Below are 21635 nucleotides of genomic sequence, written 5' to 3' on the forward strand. Positions count from 1 at the left end.
GGGCGAGTTGCTTTTATAACAAAAGGGAGGGTTCGTCTCATGATCCCTGACAATTTCCAGAGATCGTCACACTTCTTTGTTCAGCAGCAGGAGGCTCCATGGTGGCTCTCAGGAATAGGGAACGCTTGTGGGAGGAGAAAGGAGTGCGTGAGGAGTTTCTGCAAGAGAGCCCCGGCACAGGTAAGGTTGAAATCTGCAGTTGAGCTTGTTCCCTTGTGGCAACTAGGTATACTCGTTAATGTAACAGAGATCATCTTTTATTCCTGGGAGGATGTTGTCCCCCTCTCTGATCCCACCCCCAGGACTCAGGACCCCTTGGCCTTTGTTCTCTAGCTTGCAAGACCTGTTTTGCCCAAGACCGTTGTCTGGTCTTTTTTTCAAAATGGCTGTACTCCCTCTTGTCTTCCTTTCTCACCATAGACATCGATAGCGACCAAGGAATCCCACTTTCTTGGCCATGCAGTTCAAGAATGGGCTGGTAAAGATAAGCGCTGGTATTTCCACCTGCCTTCCAATCCTGCTGATGCCTTGCTAATTGAAAGGCTCCATTATTTGGCGCCGGCTGTGGGGACTGAGCGTGGACAGGCGGTGTGGTACTGCAGGCCAGGACAGAAACCACAGGTAGGGCTGGTGTTATCTGAGAATGCTATTAAGGCTTGTATTTTGCTTACTGGTCACCACCTCCCTGTATTGTACTGCTAGACTTCCTCGCTATCCTGAGGGCAGGGAATCAGCTTGTGGACTGGGCCACCATGGTGGCCAGGCTGCAAAATGAGTCTGATGGCTGGGTGTGCAGCGAGATGCCATGGGAAATCCACCTGGCTCATGCCGCCATGGGGGGGGCAACTGAAGACTCTTGCCTTCTTCCTGCCCTGTGTGCCAAGGGCCTAGCTTACTCTTGACACTTCTTAGCAGCTGTTGTGTGTATTGCATTTGTGGTATCTGGTTGCGGTGCGCCGCTATGTACCTGACCCCGGGGGTGTCTCGGAAGAGGGGCAGACGGAGATTGTAAGGGTCGTGCAGGGTGTGTAGGGGTGGGGTGTGTGGTCAGGACACTCAGGACGGCTGTTCTCTTGCTCTTCGTGCATCCCCCGCTAGACCAGCCCCCACTTCCCTCACACCCCACGCCCACCAGAGTGCTCGCCCCGGGCCCACCTAGTGATTGTTCTAATGCTTAGGCCAAAACGGCTCCACCTGCTACCTCATAATAGGGAAACATCAGTATCTGCTCAGATGTTGGTCATTAACCTGAGGGGTTGTGATGGAAGGGCCCCAGCTACTGGTTTCCTTGGTAACTGATGAGCCAATCTGATGAAAATTGCCTGTATAGTAGTAGCTTCCCTCAAATGGGTAAGATTGCCGCCACGTCTTGCTTGCTGTCCACGGGGTGTCGCTGCAGGACCTTTTTCTTAAGATTCCCTGTCCAGTAAGACATTGATGTTTCCGCTGTCTGTGGGCTCTTTCTTAGGTCTTCAGGCTGGGCAGCCACGGGGCTTGGAGGCCTTCGGGGTGCAGCCGAATACAAGCCTTTCCATATTTAAAGAGGGATGAAGTAGACCAACATCAAGTTAGTGAGAAATGGCATAGTTTTCAAGGCACACATGGGGTGGGAGACAGCATTGTTGCTGTCCTTGGTAGATAAAATCTGTCAAAGTCTCGCTCTATTTCTGTTGCTGTGCGGTTTTAAGCTGTGCGTTCTGCTCTTAGAGCGAAGACTATGAAATATGTTTTTATCTTCCAGGAGGTCTTCAAAATCAGTGCTTTTGATAATCTTATTTCAAGGGACTTGGGTACAAGATGTGTTCACATTGCTGAGTTTTTTTTATTTACTTTTTTTATGCTTTGATGCCAGTATTTTTTTTTTAACATCTTTATTGGAGTATAATTGCTTTACAGTGTTGTGTTAGTTTCTGCTGTATAACAAAATGAATCAGCTACACATATACATATATCCCCATATCTCCTCCCTCTTGAGTCTCCCTCCCACCCTCTGTATCCCACCCCTCTAGGTGGTCACAACGCTGCTGAGTGTTTAATGTACAATATGTCTACACTGTAGCTATGAGAATATTATGGACAGACCTAAATCTCTGGACCTTTTTTCTTGTCACATTAATTGAAGGAAACAGAGCTTTTCTCAAATCTTTCAGATATTTTTTGAACAGTTAAAAACATTACTTATATGCATAAAGTAAAAGGGAGCATGTTCCACCCTCACCCTCCAAAAAAATTAGTAGCCTCCAAAGAAATTAACACCAAATTCTCTTCTCTCTGACCACTAACAGCACAGTTGGAAGACTGTGCTAGTTCTCTCTGGATGCTCTCACATGACTTTCTTTCCTGGAGTTGTAATGAAGCCCAGCTAGACGCCCCAGGATCAGCTCTATAGCTAACCCAAGTCAGGTTTCCTAACTTGCAGCCAGTGAGAGTACTCACCATGAAGAACCATGATGAGGCTCAGTAGGAAGGAGGGGTAAGGGGATTTGTACATGGTTTGAGCTTGGGTTACCTGATTCTGTGGAACTCAGGGAAGAGGGTATCAGTTCAGGATTAAAACGTATGAGCTCATGTGAACTAGTGTTTTTTCTAGAGGTTCTAGGAACGCAGTGGAGCTTGGGGAGTCCTTGCTGCCTTTTTTTTTTTAATTTTATTTTTTTAATTTACTTTTGGCTGTGTTGGGTCTTTGTTTCTGTGCGAGGGCTTTCTCTAGTTGCCGCGAGCAGGGGCCACTATTCATCGCGGTGCACGGGCCTCTCACTGTCACAGCCTCTCTTGTTGCAGAGCACAGGCTCCAGACGCGCAGGCTCAGTAGTTGTGGCTCACAGGCCTAGTTGCTCCGTGGCATGTGGGATCTTCCCAGACCAGGGTTCGAACCCGTGTCCCCTGCATTGGAAGGCAGATTCTCAACCACTGCGCCACCAGGGAAGCCCCTTGCTGCTTTCTTACAGTCACGCTAAAGCTGAGAGGGTTGTGTTGTTGGCCACATTTCTTCAGAAATGTTAGGAAGATCACCTTGTGTTCCCCCATGCAAGGGAACTAAGGAGAATCCCATTCCTGTTTTTCTTTGGAAAATTCCTGTTTTTCTTTGGAAAATATAATGCCAGGATAAATGAGGAATGCAGCATATGAAAACCCACTGTATGAAGCTTTGCATCTGGTTTGGGAATCAGGTTGCTGCTCTGTTGTATCAAAGTGACTACATGGCTCAGATCCTTTAAGATGATGATTAGAGATGTATGAGAAAATAGATAATAGTCTATGATGTGAGAGAATAGTGTTTCTCAGCATTATATTCTGGGTATTAATAAAAGCCATTTTTATAGGTCACCTTGAGTAGAAGAGAACTGTTGAGACTGTGGTAGAGGTAAGGTCTGGGGTGTAAAGTCATTCCTATGGGATGGACAAAGGCTATTAAGAGTTAAATTGTAGTACTGTTGAGATTTTTCTTTTGACCATGTTCTTCTGAAAGCCAGCAGTGGGATGGTGACAGTACAGGATACTAGAGAAAAATTAACCACTCTTTCTATGCAGGGATAGAGCACTGGAGTGGCAAGTTATGCATTTTTCTTGTGCCTGATACCACCATCTGCAGTCATCTGCACATCTCTCCAAATAGAATGGTGTTGGTCCAGCAACATCACTGATGTACTAACGACCCCAGGGAAGTGAGATTATGGATAGGAGAATAATCAGTTTTAATGATTTTTTAGCAAAACATCCAGCTCGTGACTTGATTGTAGTTCGAGACTGGTTAGTAGCAGTAACAAGATGACCCCAGTTCTACCACTGTCCTGAACGAAGTCCCCTTGCGGCTCCTGCCTCTGCACACAACCAATGCTTCAGCAGACTTAGGTCATTCTCAAAGTTATAATCCTGATCACTACCTAGATCTTGACAGGGCTTCTCTACTGTGCCCCAGTAGGTACTCCACATTAGCAGGTTGTGCACTGGGAGCTTTGACCAGCTGCAAGCGCCCAGCAGGATATGTAAAAGCCCATTTCTGGACACTGAGTTTGGGGGCTAACTAGAGGCATCTCCTTGAGCTTGGTCTACACACAGAAGTATTCCTCCCAAATGATAGCCAGGAACGTGTTGCACATGGCTGGTAAGTGCACTATGAGGTAAGTGTTGGGGGTGAATGAGATGCAGATACGGAAGATGGAGAAGTAAACTAAGTGGACAATGTAAGTGGAATCCATAACCCACTCCCCTTACAGGATGAAGTAGGAAAAGTTGAGGCCACAGGTTAGCTCATTAATGGAGAGTCAGCCTGGAAAGTTAGAAAACCCTCTTTCCCCATTCTCTGAGCTTAAGTGATGCCTTTGAGTGTGCCTGTATACATAGGATGCATAGAAGGTTTGTGAAATCTGTGTTATCTGGAGAAGGATGGAGGGATTAATACCCAAACACTCTGCCTAGTAGGAAGAAATGAGTTGTTTTTATGGATCACTAATTCCTGGCTGGAATGTGTTGGCTTCTAAGTGATAAAGTATCCTTCCAAACTAAGATAAACGTTCAGTCAGTAGAAATTAGACTTGCCCTCCATTCACAAATATAGACTCTGCTGATGAGGCTCTTAGGTGAAACGAGGCAAAGAATGATAAACCTCTACCTCTATAGTCACAGCCTTCTGGAAGATGGGCCAATAAAGAGCTAGAATACTGCATGAACTTAAAATTGGGAAAGGGCTGTATACACAATGAAACATCTGAGCTCAGGTAACAGACCTTAACTGCCATCAGCAGCTTTATATTCATCTTGTTCTAATACTGTATTAAACAGAACAGAAAGAACAAGGAAGGTTATATCTAGAAAAGAACTATTGGCATAAGTGCATTTTGACAGGCTTCGGGAGGCACAATTAAGAGGTCACCTGTTTTCAATCATATCCATCCTGGGAGAAAGAATACTCAGTATGAGAATATTCTGCTCTGAGACAGTGTTTTGGAGATAGAGGAAATGGGTAGTTCCCTAGCCAAGAAATAGGCTTTCTTAGAACCCAGGGATGGTACTAAAAAGAATTTGGATCAGCTGGTCCAGAAGCCACTCTGTATCACACATGTGTGCTATGTATGTGTTGTCTGGGGTGGATGAAAGCTTTGTGGGTAGAGCAGTGATCTGATCCTAGCATCTGCATGGGCAAACCAATATATAAAAGCTCTTAGAATATTATAAGTTAATCAAGTTTACTTATACCTGGATATTTGCACATTAAATTCTTTCTGCCACTGAAAAGATTTACTCTGTTAGTGTGATACTTTGTAAGCTGAAGCTCTTTAGTTTATAATCCATTAAAAAAAACCACACAGTAGTGGGTGTGAATGCTTAGAATCCAGATGAAATGGTGCAGATTTTTTATAAAACTCAAATTATATGAATTTATCAATAAGATAAAGGTCAAAGATATTTAAATCTGTGTTTTTGTGTTGTATCAAAGATACTCTCTTTGGCCAAGATGGTGGAGTAGAAAGACCCTGAGCTTACCTCCTCTCATGAGCACACCAAAATCACAAGTACTTGCAGAACCATCAATGAAAAAGACCAGAACCAACCAGAAGAGATCTTCTACAACTAAAGACATAAAAAAGGAACCATGATGAGAACGGGTAGGAGGGGCAGACTTAGATATAACCATGTCCCATACCCCCCGGGATGGGAGACCCACAAACTGGAGAAGAGTTGTATTGCAGAGGTTCTCTCCTAGGAGTAACTTCTGAGCCCCACGTTGGGCTCCCAAGCCAGGGGGTCCTGCACCAAGAAGTCGAGCCCCCAGAGCATTTGGCTTTGAAGGTCAGTGGGGCTTTATTTCCCCACCAGTTGAGACTCACAACATTGACTCCCCTTTTAAAGGGCACAGAATCTCCCTGCAGTGGGACCCAGGGAAAAAGCAGTAAATTGATAGAAGCCTGGGCCAGACCTACCTGCTGGTCCTGGAGAGTCTCTGAGAGAGGTGGCAGTGGGGGGCCGGGGGGCTGCACCTCACCCTGGGTACATGGGCACTGGCAGCAGCCATACTTGGGAGCTCTCTCTACCACGTGGACACTGGTGCGGGCAAGCACTGTTGTGGGATCCTCTCTCTAGCTCATCAGTGCCAAGACCTGACCCCACCCAACAGCCTATAGATGCCAGTGCTGGGACACCTCAGCCCAAGCAACTTACTAGGTGGGAACACAGCAGACAGGCTGTGTAAGGACCTCCTAAGCCCACAGAGGCCTCTAGACATGGCTCCACCCACCAGTGGGCAAGCAGTGGTGCTCTAGACCAGCCTTACCCATTAGGGAGGCAGACACCAGATTCAAAACCACAGTCCTGCAGCCAATGGACCCAGTCTACCCACAGCTAGCTACACCCTGCCCTGGGATAAGCTGGTCCCCAGCCTTCCCCACTAGCAGGCCAAAACAAGCGTGGGGACACCCTGGACCCTGTGCCCAAGTGTGTTAGGAACCACCTCCCCCAACCCCCACTAGTGCTCTGACACCAGCTGTGTGATCCCTGGGCCCTGCAGCCAGACTCCAGGACCTGGCTCTGCCTGCCAGTAGTCCAGCACTAACCTTGGGACATGGGCAGGCAACAGCCCCAGAGTCTTCTGGACCTTGGCTCCACCTACCAGTGAGCCAGCACTAGCCCTGTGGCCCCCCTGGGGTCTTGCAGTCAGCTTCCCAGTGACAAGGCCCCACGAACCAGCAGCTGGCAGCCTCTGCACCAGGCAGGGCCTGGCAACCAACCACACTGCAGGCTAACCAAGCCTACCAGACCTCCCACATAGCCCACTACAACAGAAAGACCCACACAATCCTCATGGGGGGAATGCCTAGAGCATATAGCATGGGAAATGAGATGGGAGTGCGCTGCTGGGACGCATAAGACATCTCCTACAGAAGGCCCCTTCTCCAAGGTTAGGAAACAGACAAAATGAGGTTGCTGAGGAACATGTTCCAGACGAAGGAAGAAGGAAGTAGAGATACACAACTTACCTGAGGAGAAGAATTCAGGGTAATGATGGTACAGATGATCAAAGAACCTGGGAGAAGAATGGAGAGAGAAGTTAGAAGTTTTTAACAGAGTTAGAAAATATACAGAACCACCAAACAGATATGAAGAATACAATTACTGAAATGAAAAATATATATGAAGGAGTCAACAGCAGACTAAATGATACAGAGAAATGAATCAGTGAGCTGGAAGACAGAGTCATGTAAATCACTGCCACTGGAAAGAAAGAATGAAAAGAAATGAGGACAGTTACAGATACCTCTGGGACTACAATAAGCACGCTAATATTTGCATTATAGGGGTCCTAGAATGAGAAGAGAGAGGGGGAAAGGAGCTGAGAACACATTTGAAGACATAATACTTGAAAACTTCCCTAACCTGGGAAAGGAAACAGTCACCCAAGTCCAGGAAGCACAGAGTCCCATAGAGGATTTACCCCAAGAGGAACACACCAAGACACATTGTAATTAAAATGAGAAAAATTAAAGAGAATATTAAAAGCAGCAAGAGAAAAGCAACAAACATACAAGGGAATCCCCATGACTATCAAGTGATTTTTCGGCAGAAACTCTGCAAGCCAGAAGGGAGTGGCACAATATATTTAAAATTATGACAGGGAAAAACCTTTGCTATGGTACTTGAGGAGGGTGTTTGCACCCAAGAATATTCTATCTAGCAAGGCTCTAGAGGAAAAACCTTTGCTATGGTACTTGAGGAGGGTGTATCCAGCCAAGAATACTCTTATCTAGCAAGGCTCTCCTTCAGATTTGGTGGCAAAATCAAAAGGTTCATGTACAGGCAAAAGCTAAAAGAGTACAGCACCACCAAACCAGCTTTACAAATGATAAAGGAACTTTTCTAGGCAAAAAAAAAAAAAAAAAAGGCGACAACTAGAAACAAAATTATGAAATGAAAAGCTCACCAGTAAAGGCAAACATACAGTAAAGGTAGGAAATCATCCAAGCACAAAGCTAGTAGGAAGCTTAAAAGACAAAAGTAATCAAATCATCTATATCCACAATAAGCAGTTAGGGGATACACAAAACAATTATGTAAAATATATCAAAATCAGTAATTGTGAGGGGAGGAAAGTACAATGCATTTGAAATTAAGAGACCAGCAACTTAATCACGTGTGTGTGTGTGTGAGATATACACATTGCTATATAAAAACCTCATGGGAACCAAAAACCAAAAATCTATAATGCACACACAAAGGAAAACCAAACAACATTAAAGATAGCCATCAAATCATGAGAACAAAAGAAAAGGGGAAAAAAGACCTACAAAAACAACCCCTAAACAATTAACAAAATGGCAATAAGAATATCATGTTGATAATTACCTTAAATGCAAATGGACTAAATGCTCCAATCAGAAGACACAGAGTGGCTGAAGGGACACAAGAATAAGGCAGGTGTGTGTGTGTGTGTGTACACACACACACTGCCTACAGGAGACTACAGATTTAGAGACAGAGTGAAGGTGAGAGGATGGATAAAGGTATTCCACACAAATGGAAGTCAAAAGAAAGCCATAGTAGCAATACTTATCAGACAAAATAGACTTTAAAACAGACTGTCACAAGGGACAAAGAAGGACACTACATAATGTCAAGGGATCAATCCAAGAATAAAATATAATTGTAAATATATATGCATCCAACATAGGAGCACCTATATACATATAAGACAGACATTAACAGACATAAAAGAAGTTGATGGTAACACAATAATAGTAGGGGACTTTAAAACCCCATTTACATCAATGGACAGATCATCCAGACAGAAAATCAATAAGGAAACACGGGTCTTAAGTGACATATTAGAGCAGATGGGCTTAATTGATATATAGAGAGAGGATTCCATTCGAAAGTAGCAGAATACACATTCTTTTCAAGTGCACGTGGACCATTCTCCAGTATAGATCACATGCTAGGGCACAAAACCTCAGTAAATTTAAAACTGAAATCACATCAGGCATCTTTTCTGACCACAACACTATGAGACTACACGTCAACTACAAAGTTGTGTTTTGTGCAAAAAAACACAAACACGTGGAGACTAAACAATATGCTCCTAAACAACCAATGGATCACTGCAGAAATCAAAGAGGAAATCAAAAAATACTTAAAGGCAACTGAAAATGAAAACAATGCAATCCAAAATCTCCAAGATGTAGCAAAAGCAGTTCTAAGAGGGAAGTTTATAGTGATACAAACTTACCTCAGGAAACTAGGAAAGTCTCAATCTTTCTTTACACCTAAAGGAACTAGAGAAAAAACAAACAAAACCCAAAGTTAGTAGAAGAAAGATCAGAGCAGAAATACAGACTAAAAAACAAAGATCAATGAAACTGAGTTGGTTTTTTGAAAAGATAAATAAAATTGAAAAACTTTAGCTAGGCTCATCAAGAAAAAAGGGGAGAGGGCCCAAATCAATAAACTCAGAAATGAAAAAGGGGACATTACAACCCAGATCACAGAAATACAAAGGATCCTAAAAGACTACTACAAAACTATATGCCAGTAAAATGGACAAATCTTAGAAAGGTACCATCTCCCAAGACCAAATCAGGAAGAAATAGAAAATGTGAACAGACCAATTACCAATAGTGAAACTGAATCAGTAATTTAAAAAAAACCCAACAAAGTCCAGGACCAGATGGCTTCACAGGTGAACTGTACCAAACATTTAAAGAAGGGTTAACACCTGTCCTTCTCAAATTAGTCCCAAAAATTGCAGAGGAAGGAACACTTCCATACTCATTTTATGAGGCCAGCATCACCCTGAAACCAAAACCAAAGATACCACACACACACACACACACAATTACAGGCCAGTATCACTGATGAAGATAGTTGCAAAAATACTCAAAAAAATATTAGCAAACTGAATCCAACAATACAGTAAAAGGATCATATATCATGGTCAAGTAGGATTTATCCCAGGGATGCAAGGACTTTTCAATATCCACAAATCAATCAATGTGATACAGCACATTAAAACTGAAGAATAAAAACCATATGATCATCTCAGTAGATGCAGAAAAAGCTTTTGACAAAATTCAACATCCATTTATGATAAAACTCTAGAAAATGGACATAAAGGGAACATAAGGTAATAGAGGCCATATATGACAAGCCCACAGCTAACATATTCAGTGAGAAGTTGAACGCATTTCCTCTAAGATCAGGAACAAGACAAGGATGCCCACTCTTGCCACTTTTATTCAACATAGTTTTGGAAGTCCTAGAAAAGTCCAGAAAGGAAAAAGAAATAAAAGGAATCTGAATTGGAAAAGAAGAAAAACTGTCACTGTTGGCAGATGACATGATACTATTCACAGAAAATCCTAAAGATGCCATCAGAAAACTACTAGAGCTAGTCAGTGAATTCGGTAAAGTTGCAGGATACAAAATTAATATACAGAAATCTTACATTTCTGTATACTAACAACGAACTATCAGAACAATAAATTAAGGAAACAATCCCATTTACCATCATACCAAAACAAATAAAATACCTAGGAATAAACCTAGCTAAGGAGGTAAAAGACCTGTACTCAGAAACTGTAAGACATTTATGAAAGAAATTGAAGACATCACAGATGGAAAGATATACCGTGTTCTTGGACTGAAGAATTAAAATTGTTAGAATGACCAAACTACCAAAGGCACTCTACAATTCAAAGCAATCTCTATCAAAATACCAAGAGCATTTTTCACCAACCTAGAACAAATAATTTTAAAATTTGTATGGAAACACAAAAGACCCCAAATAGCCAAAACAATCTTGAGAAAGAAGACTAGAGCTAGAAGAATAATGTTCTCTGACTTCAGGGTATATTACAAAGCTACAATAATCAAGGCAGTATGTACTGGCACAAAAACAGATACATAGATCAATGGAAAAATACAGAGCCCAGAAATAAACTGATGTATTTATGGTCAGTTAATCTATGACAAAGGAGGCAAGAATATACAATAGAGAAAAGGCAGTCTCTTCAATAAGTGGTGCTGGGAAAACTGGACAGCTACATGTAAAAGAATGAAATTAGAACATCCTTTAACACCATATACAAAAATAAACTCAAAGTGGATTAAAGACCTAAATGTAAGATTGGATACCACAGAACTCCTAGAGGAAAACATAGGCAGAACACCCTTTGACATAAATTGTAGCAATATTTTTTTTGATCTGTCTCCTAAAACAAAGTAAATAAAAGCGAAAATAAACAAATGTGACCTAATTGAGAAGATTTTGCACAGCAAAGGAAACCATCAACAAAATGAAAAGATAATTTATTGATTGGGAGAAGATATTTGCAAATGATATGACCTATAAGGAGTTAATATCTAACATACATAAACAGCTCATACAATTTAACATCAAAAAAATTAACAGCCTGATTAAAAAATGGGAAGAACTGAACAGATATTTTCCCAAAGAGGAAATGCAGATGGCTAAGAGGCACATGAAAAGATGTTCAACATTGCTAATCATCAGGGAAATGCAAATCAAAGCCACAATGAAATGTCACCTCACCCGTCAGAATGGCTCTCATCAAAAAGAACACAAATAACAAATGTTGGTGAGGCTGTGGAGAAAATGGAACCCTTGTACACTGTTGGTGGGAATGTAGATTAGTGCAGCCACAGGAGAAAACAGTACGGAGGTTTCTCAAAAAACTACAAATAGAACTACCACATGACCCAGCAACACATATCGGAAAAAACAAAAACACCAATTCAAAAAGATGCGTGTGGGACTTCACTGGTGGTCCAGTAGTTAAGAATCCACCTTCCAATGCAGGGGACATGGGTTTGATCCCTGGTCAGGGAATTAAGATCCCACATGCCACAGGGCAACTAAGCCTGCATGCTGCAACTACTGAGCCCATGCACTCTAGAGCCCACACGCCACAACTACTGAGCCCGCACGCCGCAATGAAGAGCCCGTCGCTGCAATGCAAGATTCCACGCACTGCAATGAAAGATCCCACATGCCGCAACAAAGATCCCACATGCCGCAACGAAAATCCCACATGCCGCAACTAAGATGCAGCCAAATAATTTAAAAAGATACATGCACCCCAATGTTCATAGCATTATTTACAATTGCCAATATACAGAAGTAAATGGATAAAGACGTGGTATCTATATACAATGGAATACCTCTCAGCCAAAAAAAAGAATGAAATTTTGCCATTGGTAGCAACATGGATGGACTTGGACGGTATTACAATAAGTGAAATAAGTCAGACAAAGACAAATACTCTATTACTTACGTGTGGAATCTAAAAACCACAACAAACTAGAGAATATAACACAAGCAGACTCACATATATAGAAAACAAACTAATGGTTACCAGTGGGGAGAGGGAAGGGGGAAGGGGCAATACAAGGGATAGGAGATTAAGAGGTACAAACTATTACGTATAAAGTAAGCTACAAGGATATATAGTACAACACAGGGAATATAGCCAATATTTTATAATAACTAAATTGAGTATAACATTTAAAACTATAAATCACTATACTGTACACCTTATATAATATTACACATCAACTATATTTCAATTTAAAAATTTTCTTTAATGGAACCACAGGAAAATTTTTTTTTTCTCTGAATATCTGACCCTTTCTATACACTAAGAGTTACCATAGGGATTTTGTATTCATTTGAGTATCACCTGAAGACTGAACTTTCACACACACAATAAAAACTTCTGCTGGATTTTGTCATTACTGTTTTTTTAAAAAGCCTACATTTTCTGTAATCCATCTAACTAAGGATTTTGACTTTCAACCAGTAGGTGGCAGAATAACATCAACCCCTAGAAAGTAGTTGTTCAGAGACTGTTACCAAGAAAATAGAGGAACTATTATTAGTGCATTTGGTTAAGGACCACAACTTTAACAGTTCTGTAGTGTATGCAATCATCTTTAGTGAATATCTAAGTCTTCTTTTTTCAACCATCACTCTGCCATTCAAATATATGCTTAAAAATGGATACTAGCAACACAGATAAGGTATCAAAATCGGGGGAGAAATTCCAAAACATTCATTTTTAAAAGTATGGGAATTTCCCTGGTGGTGCAGTGTTTAAGAATCTGCCTGCCAATGCAGGGGACACGGGTTTGATCCCCGGTCTGGTAAGATCCCACATGCCACAGAGCAACTAAGCCCGTGCACCACAACTACCAAGCCTGCGCTCTAGAGCCCACGCGCTGCAACTACTGAGCCCACAATGAAGAGCAGCCCCTGCTCGCTGCAACTAGAGAAAGCCCATGCACAGCAACAAAGACACAACACAGCCAAAAATTATTAACACATGTATGTGGAATCTAGAAAAATGGTACAGATGAGTTGGTTTGCAAGGCAGAAATAGAGACAGATACAGAGAACAAACATATGGACACCAAGAGGGGAAAGTGGGGGGTGGGGGTGGGAGGGGATGAATTGGGAGATTGGGATTGACATATATACACTAATATGTATAAAATAGATAACTAATAAGGACCTGCTATATACATAGCACAGGGAACTCCACTGTACAGTGGAAACTAACACAACATTGTAAAGCAACTATACCCCAATAAAAAAAATTGTTTTTAATTAAAAAAAATAAAAAATACCTCTCTTTAACAAAGGAATTTAAAATTCTAATTCTAGAATTATCCCTATTAAAATTACCTACAAGGCACAATGCCTCGTGTTACAACTATAATCTGCTGGAAGTATTAACCAATGCTTTAAATTATGATACAAATAATATGAAAAAAGGTTTTTATACTGTGCAGATAACATGACTCTCTAAGGTAAAAAAAACAGAATCCCCCAAAATCCCCTCAAAATGTTAAGAATCAATGAGTAATAACAAAAACATGGTAAAATCATGTATTTCCTACTACTGCAATAGTTTGAAATATAATGTGAAAACAAAACCCCATTCAAAACAGCAATCTACATGCCAAGGACAACTTGAATAAAATATCATTATAACTGAAGAAAAAGACCCTAGTTTGCCCACATTATAAATAAGACCTTTATTACATGATTTTTACAAAGCATAAAAATTCAGTGAGAAAGTAAAGATTATTCAAAAAGTTGTGATGGAACAAGTGGATAATAACTTGGAAACAGAAAACTAGTAAAAAGCTGTATCCATAACAATAACATAAAATACCGGGGTAATTACACCTTCACATGATGGGGGGAAGTTGTGCAAGACAGCATTAAAAAAATGACAAAGGAAAAACTAATTTCACTACATTACAAAAAATACGTTGGGGGCTTCCCGGGTGGTGCAGTGGTTGGGAGTCCGCCTGCCGATGCAGGGGACACGGATTCGTGCCTGGTCCGGGAAGATCCCACGTGCCGCAGAGTGGCTAGGCCCATGAGCCATGGCCGCTGAGCCTGTGCGTCCGGAGCCTGTGCTCCACAATGGGAGAGGCCACAGCAGTGAGAGGCCCGCATACCGCAAAAAAAAAAAAAAAAAAAAAAAAAAAAAAAAATACCTTGTATGTTAAGACATGCACTCAAAGAAAGATGGGAAAATACTTGCTGTAAAGATAGATTAATAGTCTTAATATAAAAGGAATTTTCATAAATTTATTTTAAAAATTCATCTTCATTTCAACGAGAAAAAAGAAAAGCTATCTGAACAAGAGACAGGCAGTAAATGCTACCTTAGCACGTTAAGAATAAGCACTGACAAAGCAATAAAGGACAAAGAATGTGACATCAGTACTATGTAAAAAAAATTATCACCAAAAGGTCAAAATGCAATAAAAGACAGACATATTTGACTATTAAACTGAATGTGTAAAGGTGGTCAAAAGGTACAAATAAGTCCTGGGGATATAATGTTCAGCATGGTGACTATCAATAATACTGTATTGTATATTTGAAAGTTGCTAAGAGAGTAGATCTTAAAAGTTCTCATCACAAGAAAAAAATTGTATTAACTATGTGTGGTAATGGAAGTTAATTAGACTTATCATTTCATAATATATACATATATAGAATCATTATGTTGTATGCCTGAAACAAATATCATTATATCTGAATTTTAAAAAATTGAATAGCCCAGCCCCCACAAAAATGACATAAATTGAGGAAAAAAGTCTTTGTAGCTAATAGGATACTTAAAATAATAGACAGGAACAAATGATTCACATATGAAAAAATGCACATGCTCAATAAGCAAAAAATTCAGTGTTTCCAATAATTAAAGAAATATAAATCCAAACAGTAAGATAACTAGAACTGCCAAGATTGCCTTTGAAATAGTCACTAAACACATTCTGGTGGAAACGTATAGTCACACAATCCTGGAAATATTTTTCAAAAGCCTAAAAAAGCCTACACTATTTGACTCAGATTTTACTTAGAAATTATCACAGGGTAATAAGAGATAAACAAAATTTTTTGAAAGAATATTAAATTTGCTTAATTTATGATAAAAAATTGGGGGTAGATATTTAAATATATAACCGTAGGGAAATGGAAAAAAAATATGAAGGCACATTCGTGGGTGAAATACTGTATAGACATTTAACACTTTCAAATAAAAGAACTTGTGAAAATCATTAAGACAAAACTAAAGTAAAAAATTATGCAATACAATGACAGTAACAAATATCTTACTAAATGCTTCCCTGTGTATGTTTTATGCTAATCACTTTATAATATCATCTCCTTCCAATTCTGATATAGATAACAATTATTAGTGCCCACCACCAATCCCATAGACAAATGAGAAAATGAAGCTTAGAGAGGTTAACTTACCCTAAGGTCTTTCAATCGTTGAGCTGCGGATAGAACGTTGGTTTTACTTCTGATAGTATGCTTCTGTAGTTTTGAATGAAATTTTCTGTAGGAGTATATTTTGTCTTTATAATCAGAACAAGATAATTTTAATTACAAACCAGAAAAATTTGAACATGATTAAATATGTTTGCTTTGCAGGTAATCTACAGAAATACTACTCTTGGCAAGTGGGAAAAAAATTAAATATGGATTTTTATCTGGTTTTAAAATGGAATGTTTTTCTTAATGCACATGCATTTGATAATTAGGAAAAAAGCACCTTACATATTATTTTCTAATACATACAGATTTTAGAAAACTTGGAGAAAGCAGTGTGTGCCTTTGGAAGTTGAACTTACTTCCTTTTATCATCCAGATTTTAGCTTAAGTTCTGACATATTTGCAAAGTATTTGACAAATGTCTGTACATATATAAATTCATAATATACCTAGTATTAACATGTTACTTTTGACATGTGTAATCACTGATAATTTACACCCTCTGTTCACTTTCATTTTCCTGTACTTACTGTAATAGGAATTATTTTTATAATCAGGAAACTTAACAAAACTTATTTTTGAAAGTATCAGAAAAACTAAACCAAGAAATAAAATGTTAACAGAATGCCTTACATGCTTGCAGCTTTTATCCTCTTTTAAATATTTTTCTAAATGTTCTGTAAAAAAAACTATCAGCTTGTAAAATAGACATCTTTCCAATCATTTTAGTCACCTCAAATTTCTTTATCTGTAAGGAAGGAATTCCAGATTTAATTAGATTTAATTAGCATAACACCAGTCAGCTGTTTTATCAAGAGTCCTGTCAATTGCAGAAAGTTATACAGTAAAAGAATGAGAGGTGGGATGTGTGAGGCTGGAGGCAGGCGGTAAAGGTGGAGCAGTTAACTTACCTGGCTGAACAATATTTAGTTAATTACAAAGCAACACAGTCAAATGTAATAGAAGGCAGAAACCTTTTCTCAACAAGGGAAAGAGAAAAGCTTATGCAGAGCAGACATGGGGCAATACCATCTCAGCATGTCAGAATTAGCACCAAAAAAGTAATACATCAAAATGATGTAAAAAATAAAGGAACCATAGCAAAATTATACCCAAAAGGTCAAAATGCAAAAAGATGGACAAATTTGATCTCAAAATTAACTAAACAGCCCTGTCTCTGTAAACCTCTAACAGATTGAGAAAAAAAGTCAATGCAAGCAAATGCCAGTTAAATTATATTTATTATATAAAGAGATCCTATAACTGGATATGAAAAAGGAAGCAACTCCAATAGGTATTACAAGGGCAAAGGATATTAACATTCGATTAAAGAGGAACACAGCTACTCAAAAAACACAAATATTTAACTTCATTAATAATTAGGGAAATAAATGGGATGCTATTTCTTGCTTATTCAATGTACAAAGTTATTAGCAATTTCTACTTTTTCTATTTCCTAAATGTTCTCAAATGTGCTATTTTTAGTAATAAAAAATTGAATCATTTAAAAAAAAATAGGAAGTATGAAATTTTCTGCCAATGCAGAAATCATAAAAGCATTAAAATGAATCAATACCTGTATGGGCAGTGAGGTTCAGATCCCTTGAAGCCAATTCCTTTTGTCTTGGTTCCTGAGTTTTATTATGAGGTTGTCAATAAAGAGAAGGTTGTTCCTGATTTACACTATGACAATCTCCCAAGTATAGGGATATAAATATAAACATATGTATGTAAATATGTAAATTTTTTCTTCAGGTAGACAATTATTCCAGGGAAGTAACTCTTCAGATTCTTCAGAATCACTCACTTCGGAGGACTCTTATGATTCCATTTGCGGATAAGGTCCCATTAAGTTCTCCCCATGTGGTTCTGAACCAGTAGGGATGCCCTTGGTATTGAAGAGGCTGAAGATCTACTTTAGTACTGCATGCAAGACAGCAGTGTCCTAGGCTTTCTACAGCTGGCTTCTTAGGGAATCTGAAGTTGGTCCTGTCCTTTAGACATAGCCAAAAAGACATTTTTCTGACCTGATGCCAAACAGTACATCTTCTGCTTGCTCAGATTACAGCCTTGAGGCAGATCACACAAAGCTCAGGATGCACACGGGCTGGAGCAGCACCAGGGCAACCACCTCAAATCAAACAGTCGTGTTAGAATGACTAAGTTGGGAGACTGAACTTAAAAACCTATAGCTTTGATCAGTATCTTTGTCTTGTTCATAAATTTTACTGAACAAAAAGGTGGAATGTAGCAGAGCCTAAAGTTACTAAGAAGCAATTCTCTGAGACTTGAACTTTGCTAAATAACCTGTATAAAGGCAACTCTACAGAAAACAATATACAAGCAGAAAAACTGACAAGTTTCATCTGTAGTAACAATTCAGTCAAATGACAAATTTGGTTGTCAATTTAATGTAGTTCTTATCTACATCAATTCAGTAAGACAACACAGACATTTATTCTCTAGTACTGAATTCCCATTTGAATAGAAATAGCTGCTAGGCAGAAAAGAATTTAAATTTAAAAACAATTTCACTATAGCTAAAGTGCCAATTGATTTAAAAATTATGTGTATGCATGCATATACATTGTGTATGTGTGTGTGTGTGTGTGTGTGTGTATTTTCTCTCTCCCTCTCCCCAGAAAGATAAAAAGTCCTGACTTAGGGTTGTACTATTTTTTGAGTTAATATTTTTGAATTTATTATTTCTCTGGTCTGCCTAAGAATCGTTACATATTCTGAATGTACCCACACAATCTGGTGAGTTGGCAGCTATGTCAAAAACTCTATGAAAAAAGGGAGGCAGCTAATAAGGCTTGGAGACCTTTTTTGTTTATTATTTCAGGTTAGAGCAGGCAGCCTCCCTTTGATGTTTTGTAGTCAAAGATGAAAACTTTCAACTTTGAAGCATAATGAATTATACATTTACTACAATCACCTACACTTTGACTTACACACCACCACAAAAAGACATCTAACAAACATTTTTCTACTTATCTTTCTACATTTGTTAAAATGGCTATGTTGAATACATTTTCAGAATGCATTTGTTAACCATTTGATAAACATACTAAGCCAAGCAATACAAATAACATCAATTACCTTTTTATCTAATAACTGTACCAATCAATGTAAGAAGATACAACTGAAGGGGAAGTATGGGATCATCCATGATGCACTGCAAAGGTATTTTACACCTTGGTCCTAAGAATGATCTGAAGGTGCTGAAAGAGGTGATTCTCTGGAAGGTGACCCAGGGTTTTCTTCAGGTGGAAAAACTGTGAGAGTACAAGCTCGAATGCCACCAAGTGACTCTGGAAGGTCAAAAACTTTATGCCACTCATCCTTTTCTGGGTCATATTTCTGGACAATTTCTACCATACAACGATTATTCCAAGAATATCCACCTACGACATAGATTTTATTTTCAAAGACGGCAACTCCGACATCACTCTGACCTCTTAACATGGCAGCAATTGGTGTCCACTGGTCAAGGGTCGGTGAATAGTATTCACAGCTTAGAACATCATCATAATCACTTGTTCCTCTGAAGTGATTGCCACCAATGACATAGAGCTTGTCTCCAACTGTACACATGCAATGCAGACCTCTGACTGTAGTCATTGGAGCCTTCTGTGTCCATTTGTCTGTATCAGGGTCAAAACACATGAGCTCGTTTTGGAAAGTATCATGAGTAATTCCTCCTGAAATATACATTAAGCCTCCATACACTGTTCCAGCATGGCCATAGTGGGGTTCACTCATTTTTGCAACATAGCTCCACTCATTCATTCTTGGATTGTAACATTCTACTGTGGCCAGCTCACCAGCTGCACTTCGCCCACCAACGGCATACAAATGTCCTTTGAGAGCACTCAAGTGGAAAAATGTGCGCTTTTCATTTAATGAAGCAACCTGCATCCACTTATTATACCGAGGGTCAAATCTGAAAACTGTATCAACGGCAGTTTTTCCTTTTGTATCATAATTACTTTGACCACCAACTACATAAAGAAAGTTTCCAATGACAGCAATGCCATGCTGGTAACGAGGAGCATCCATTGGGGCTAAAGATCTCCACTCTTGCGCCCTTTCATCATACATCCGTAATTCTTTACTGACAACCAGCTGCTGCCTCAAAACGCCTCCTAATGTAACCAAGTGGGTTGAGTCAGATCTAATGGCAGTTCTATCTGACTGCATCACTGGCTGCATATATGGCATCATTTGGTAATTGCTAGCTTCCAAAAGCAAATTCACACAGGTATTGTCTGTTCTCATGAAATCTACTGTCTGCACATAATTGATGAGATCCTGTGGTGTCATCAGTGGAAATCGAATATTCTTCATTAATTTTGCAGCATAATCCATCCGAGGGTCTTCCAACCTTAGCCAGCGACAGGCAGCCTTGAAAAGCTCAAGTTCAGTACAGTGCTTAAGACTATTGCTAGAAAGCACAAAGGCAAGCCGTTCAAAAGGGAGTTTTAGAAACTCCCCAGTACTCAATAATGCAGGAAAATTCTTCAGGATGAAATTATTGACGTATTTATCTACCTCTATAAGATTGTAGGTGTTAGCAATTCGTCCAACTTCAACACAGTTATCTAAAGAGACTCCTGAAATAAGAAACACTTTACAGAAGTCTAAAACAGGTAAAATTTGTAAAAAGCTGGCAGCTTCAAGTGTGTCCTGAAGATTGTCCATATTAAGAGAAAGTTTTGCAGTATAAATAAAATCAATTATTTTCTTCAGACCAACTTTGTTCACCCCATGAAGCTTAATGCACATTAAATCTTGTTCTTTCATTCCACCTGTGAACATAGCCTTGAAATAATCACTAGCAGACGCCATCATAGCTCTATGAACAGGGAAGATTTCATCTCCATCACCTGGTACCAAGGTCACGTCACAAAGCAATCCTTCTATTCTAAGCTGATCAAAGCCTTGCAAAACCACCGAACTGTGAGTATTGCTGGTAAAAAAACGTGTGGTTCCTGCCTTGCAAGGCTGTAAATGGGCGGAGACGCCCATTTCACCGTTACCAAGAGACACTTTCATGTGAAAGCCTTCCTCTTGCACAAAGATGTATGCCGGCCAAAGAGGTTATGACCTGAAAGCTTTAAAGGAAACGAGGATGTCCCAAGAGCAAGAGAGCTTGCTTTCCTTATCAAGGGCAAACAGTCACTGTGGCACACCTCAGAACACACCAGTCACTCTCTGAAAATTGTTCTATAGCAGGACCACAGAGGGCTGTGGACCTCAAATCTGATTATTATGTAGATAATTCATCACCTGAAGGCAGTTTAGTGACCCGGTTCACCGCGTCCGGCCTGCGTTGCCGCTCCTCCCGCAGTTCCGCTCCGAGTCAAGGGGGAGGTGCCGCCACGTCCTGCGGCCCCGTGGCTCGCTCGGCGGCGAAGCCGGGTACCTCAGCGAGCGGCCCGCCGCGCCCTCCGCTGTCCTTAGAGCGTCGCCGCGGCTACGAGCCCGTCGTGGAGCAAGGGCCTGGAACACTGGGCTGCAACACGGGCCGAGGCCCCGACGCCGAACCGGCCCTTCCGGAAAGGCCTGCTCCCAGGATCCCCCGGGCTAGGAGCGGCCGTGGCAGCTACTGCGGCTGCGCGGCTGCCCGACCTCGCCAGTGGGCGGTCGTGTGAGGAATGGGAGGAAGTGGGCGGGGGACTGGAAGGGCGGGGTTTGGGCAAGGCGGGGCTGTGCCGGATGGGCCCGCGGGGCCTCTTGGGGTACTTTGTATGTGGCATTAAATGGGCTGGAATGGGTGCATGTATATTATGCTTGACCTAAACCTTTCACGGCAGCTGAGCTG

The 21635-nt window shown here is 40.4% G+C and overlaps 1 protein-coding gene across 8 annotated transcripts; it reads right to left on the reverse strand.

The window, feature by feature from the left end:
* Positions 1-1970: 1970 nt before the first annotated feature.
* On the reverse strand, positions 1971-21431 carry KLHL9 (kelch like family member 9). Of its 8 annotated transcripts, none has more exons than XM_032634975.1 (6): positions 18911-21418; positions 17836-17939; positions 15788-15872; positions 9218-9263; positions 6975-7021; positions 1973-5571 (listed from the first exon to the last, which is right to left on the reverse strand). In XM_032634975.1, the coding sequence occupies exon 1, from the start codon at positions 20864-20866 to the stop codon at positions 19013-19015; it is 1854 nt and encodes a 617-aa protein (XP_032490866.1). In that variant the 5' UTR covers positions 20867-21418; the 3' UTR covers positions 1973-5571; positions 6975-7021; positions 9218-9263; positions 15788-15872; positions 17836-17939; positions 18911-19012. The 8 variants fall into 8 exon arrangements, 7 of the variants coding, with proteins under 7 accessions (XP_032490866.1, XP_032490865.1, XP_032490870.1 ...); XM_032634974.1 differs by having other exon boundaries at positions 15788-15891; XR_004350385.1 differs by having other exon boundaries at positions 1971-5571; positions 15788-17939; positions 21101-21418.
* Between the last annotated feature and the right edge of the window lie 204 nt (positions 21432-21635).

Source organism: Phocoena sinus, chromosome 6 (genome assembly GCF_008692025.1).
Source record: "Phocoena sinus isolate mPhoSin1 chromosome 6, mPhoSin1.pri, whole genome shotgun sequence".
Classification (NCBI taxonomy): domain Eukaryota; kingdom Metazoa; phylum Chordata; class Mammalia; order Artiodactyla; family Phocoenidae; genus Phocoena; species Phocoena sinus.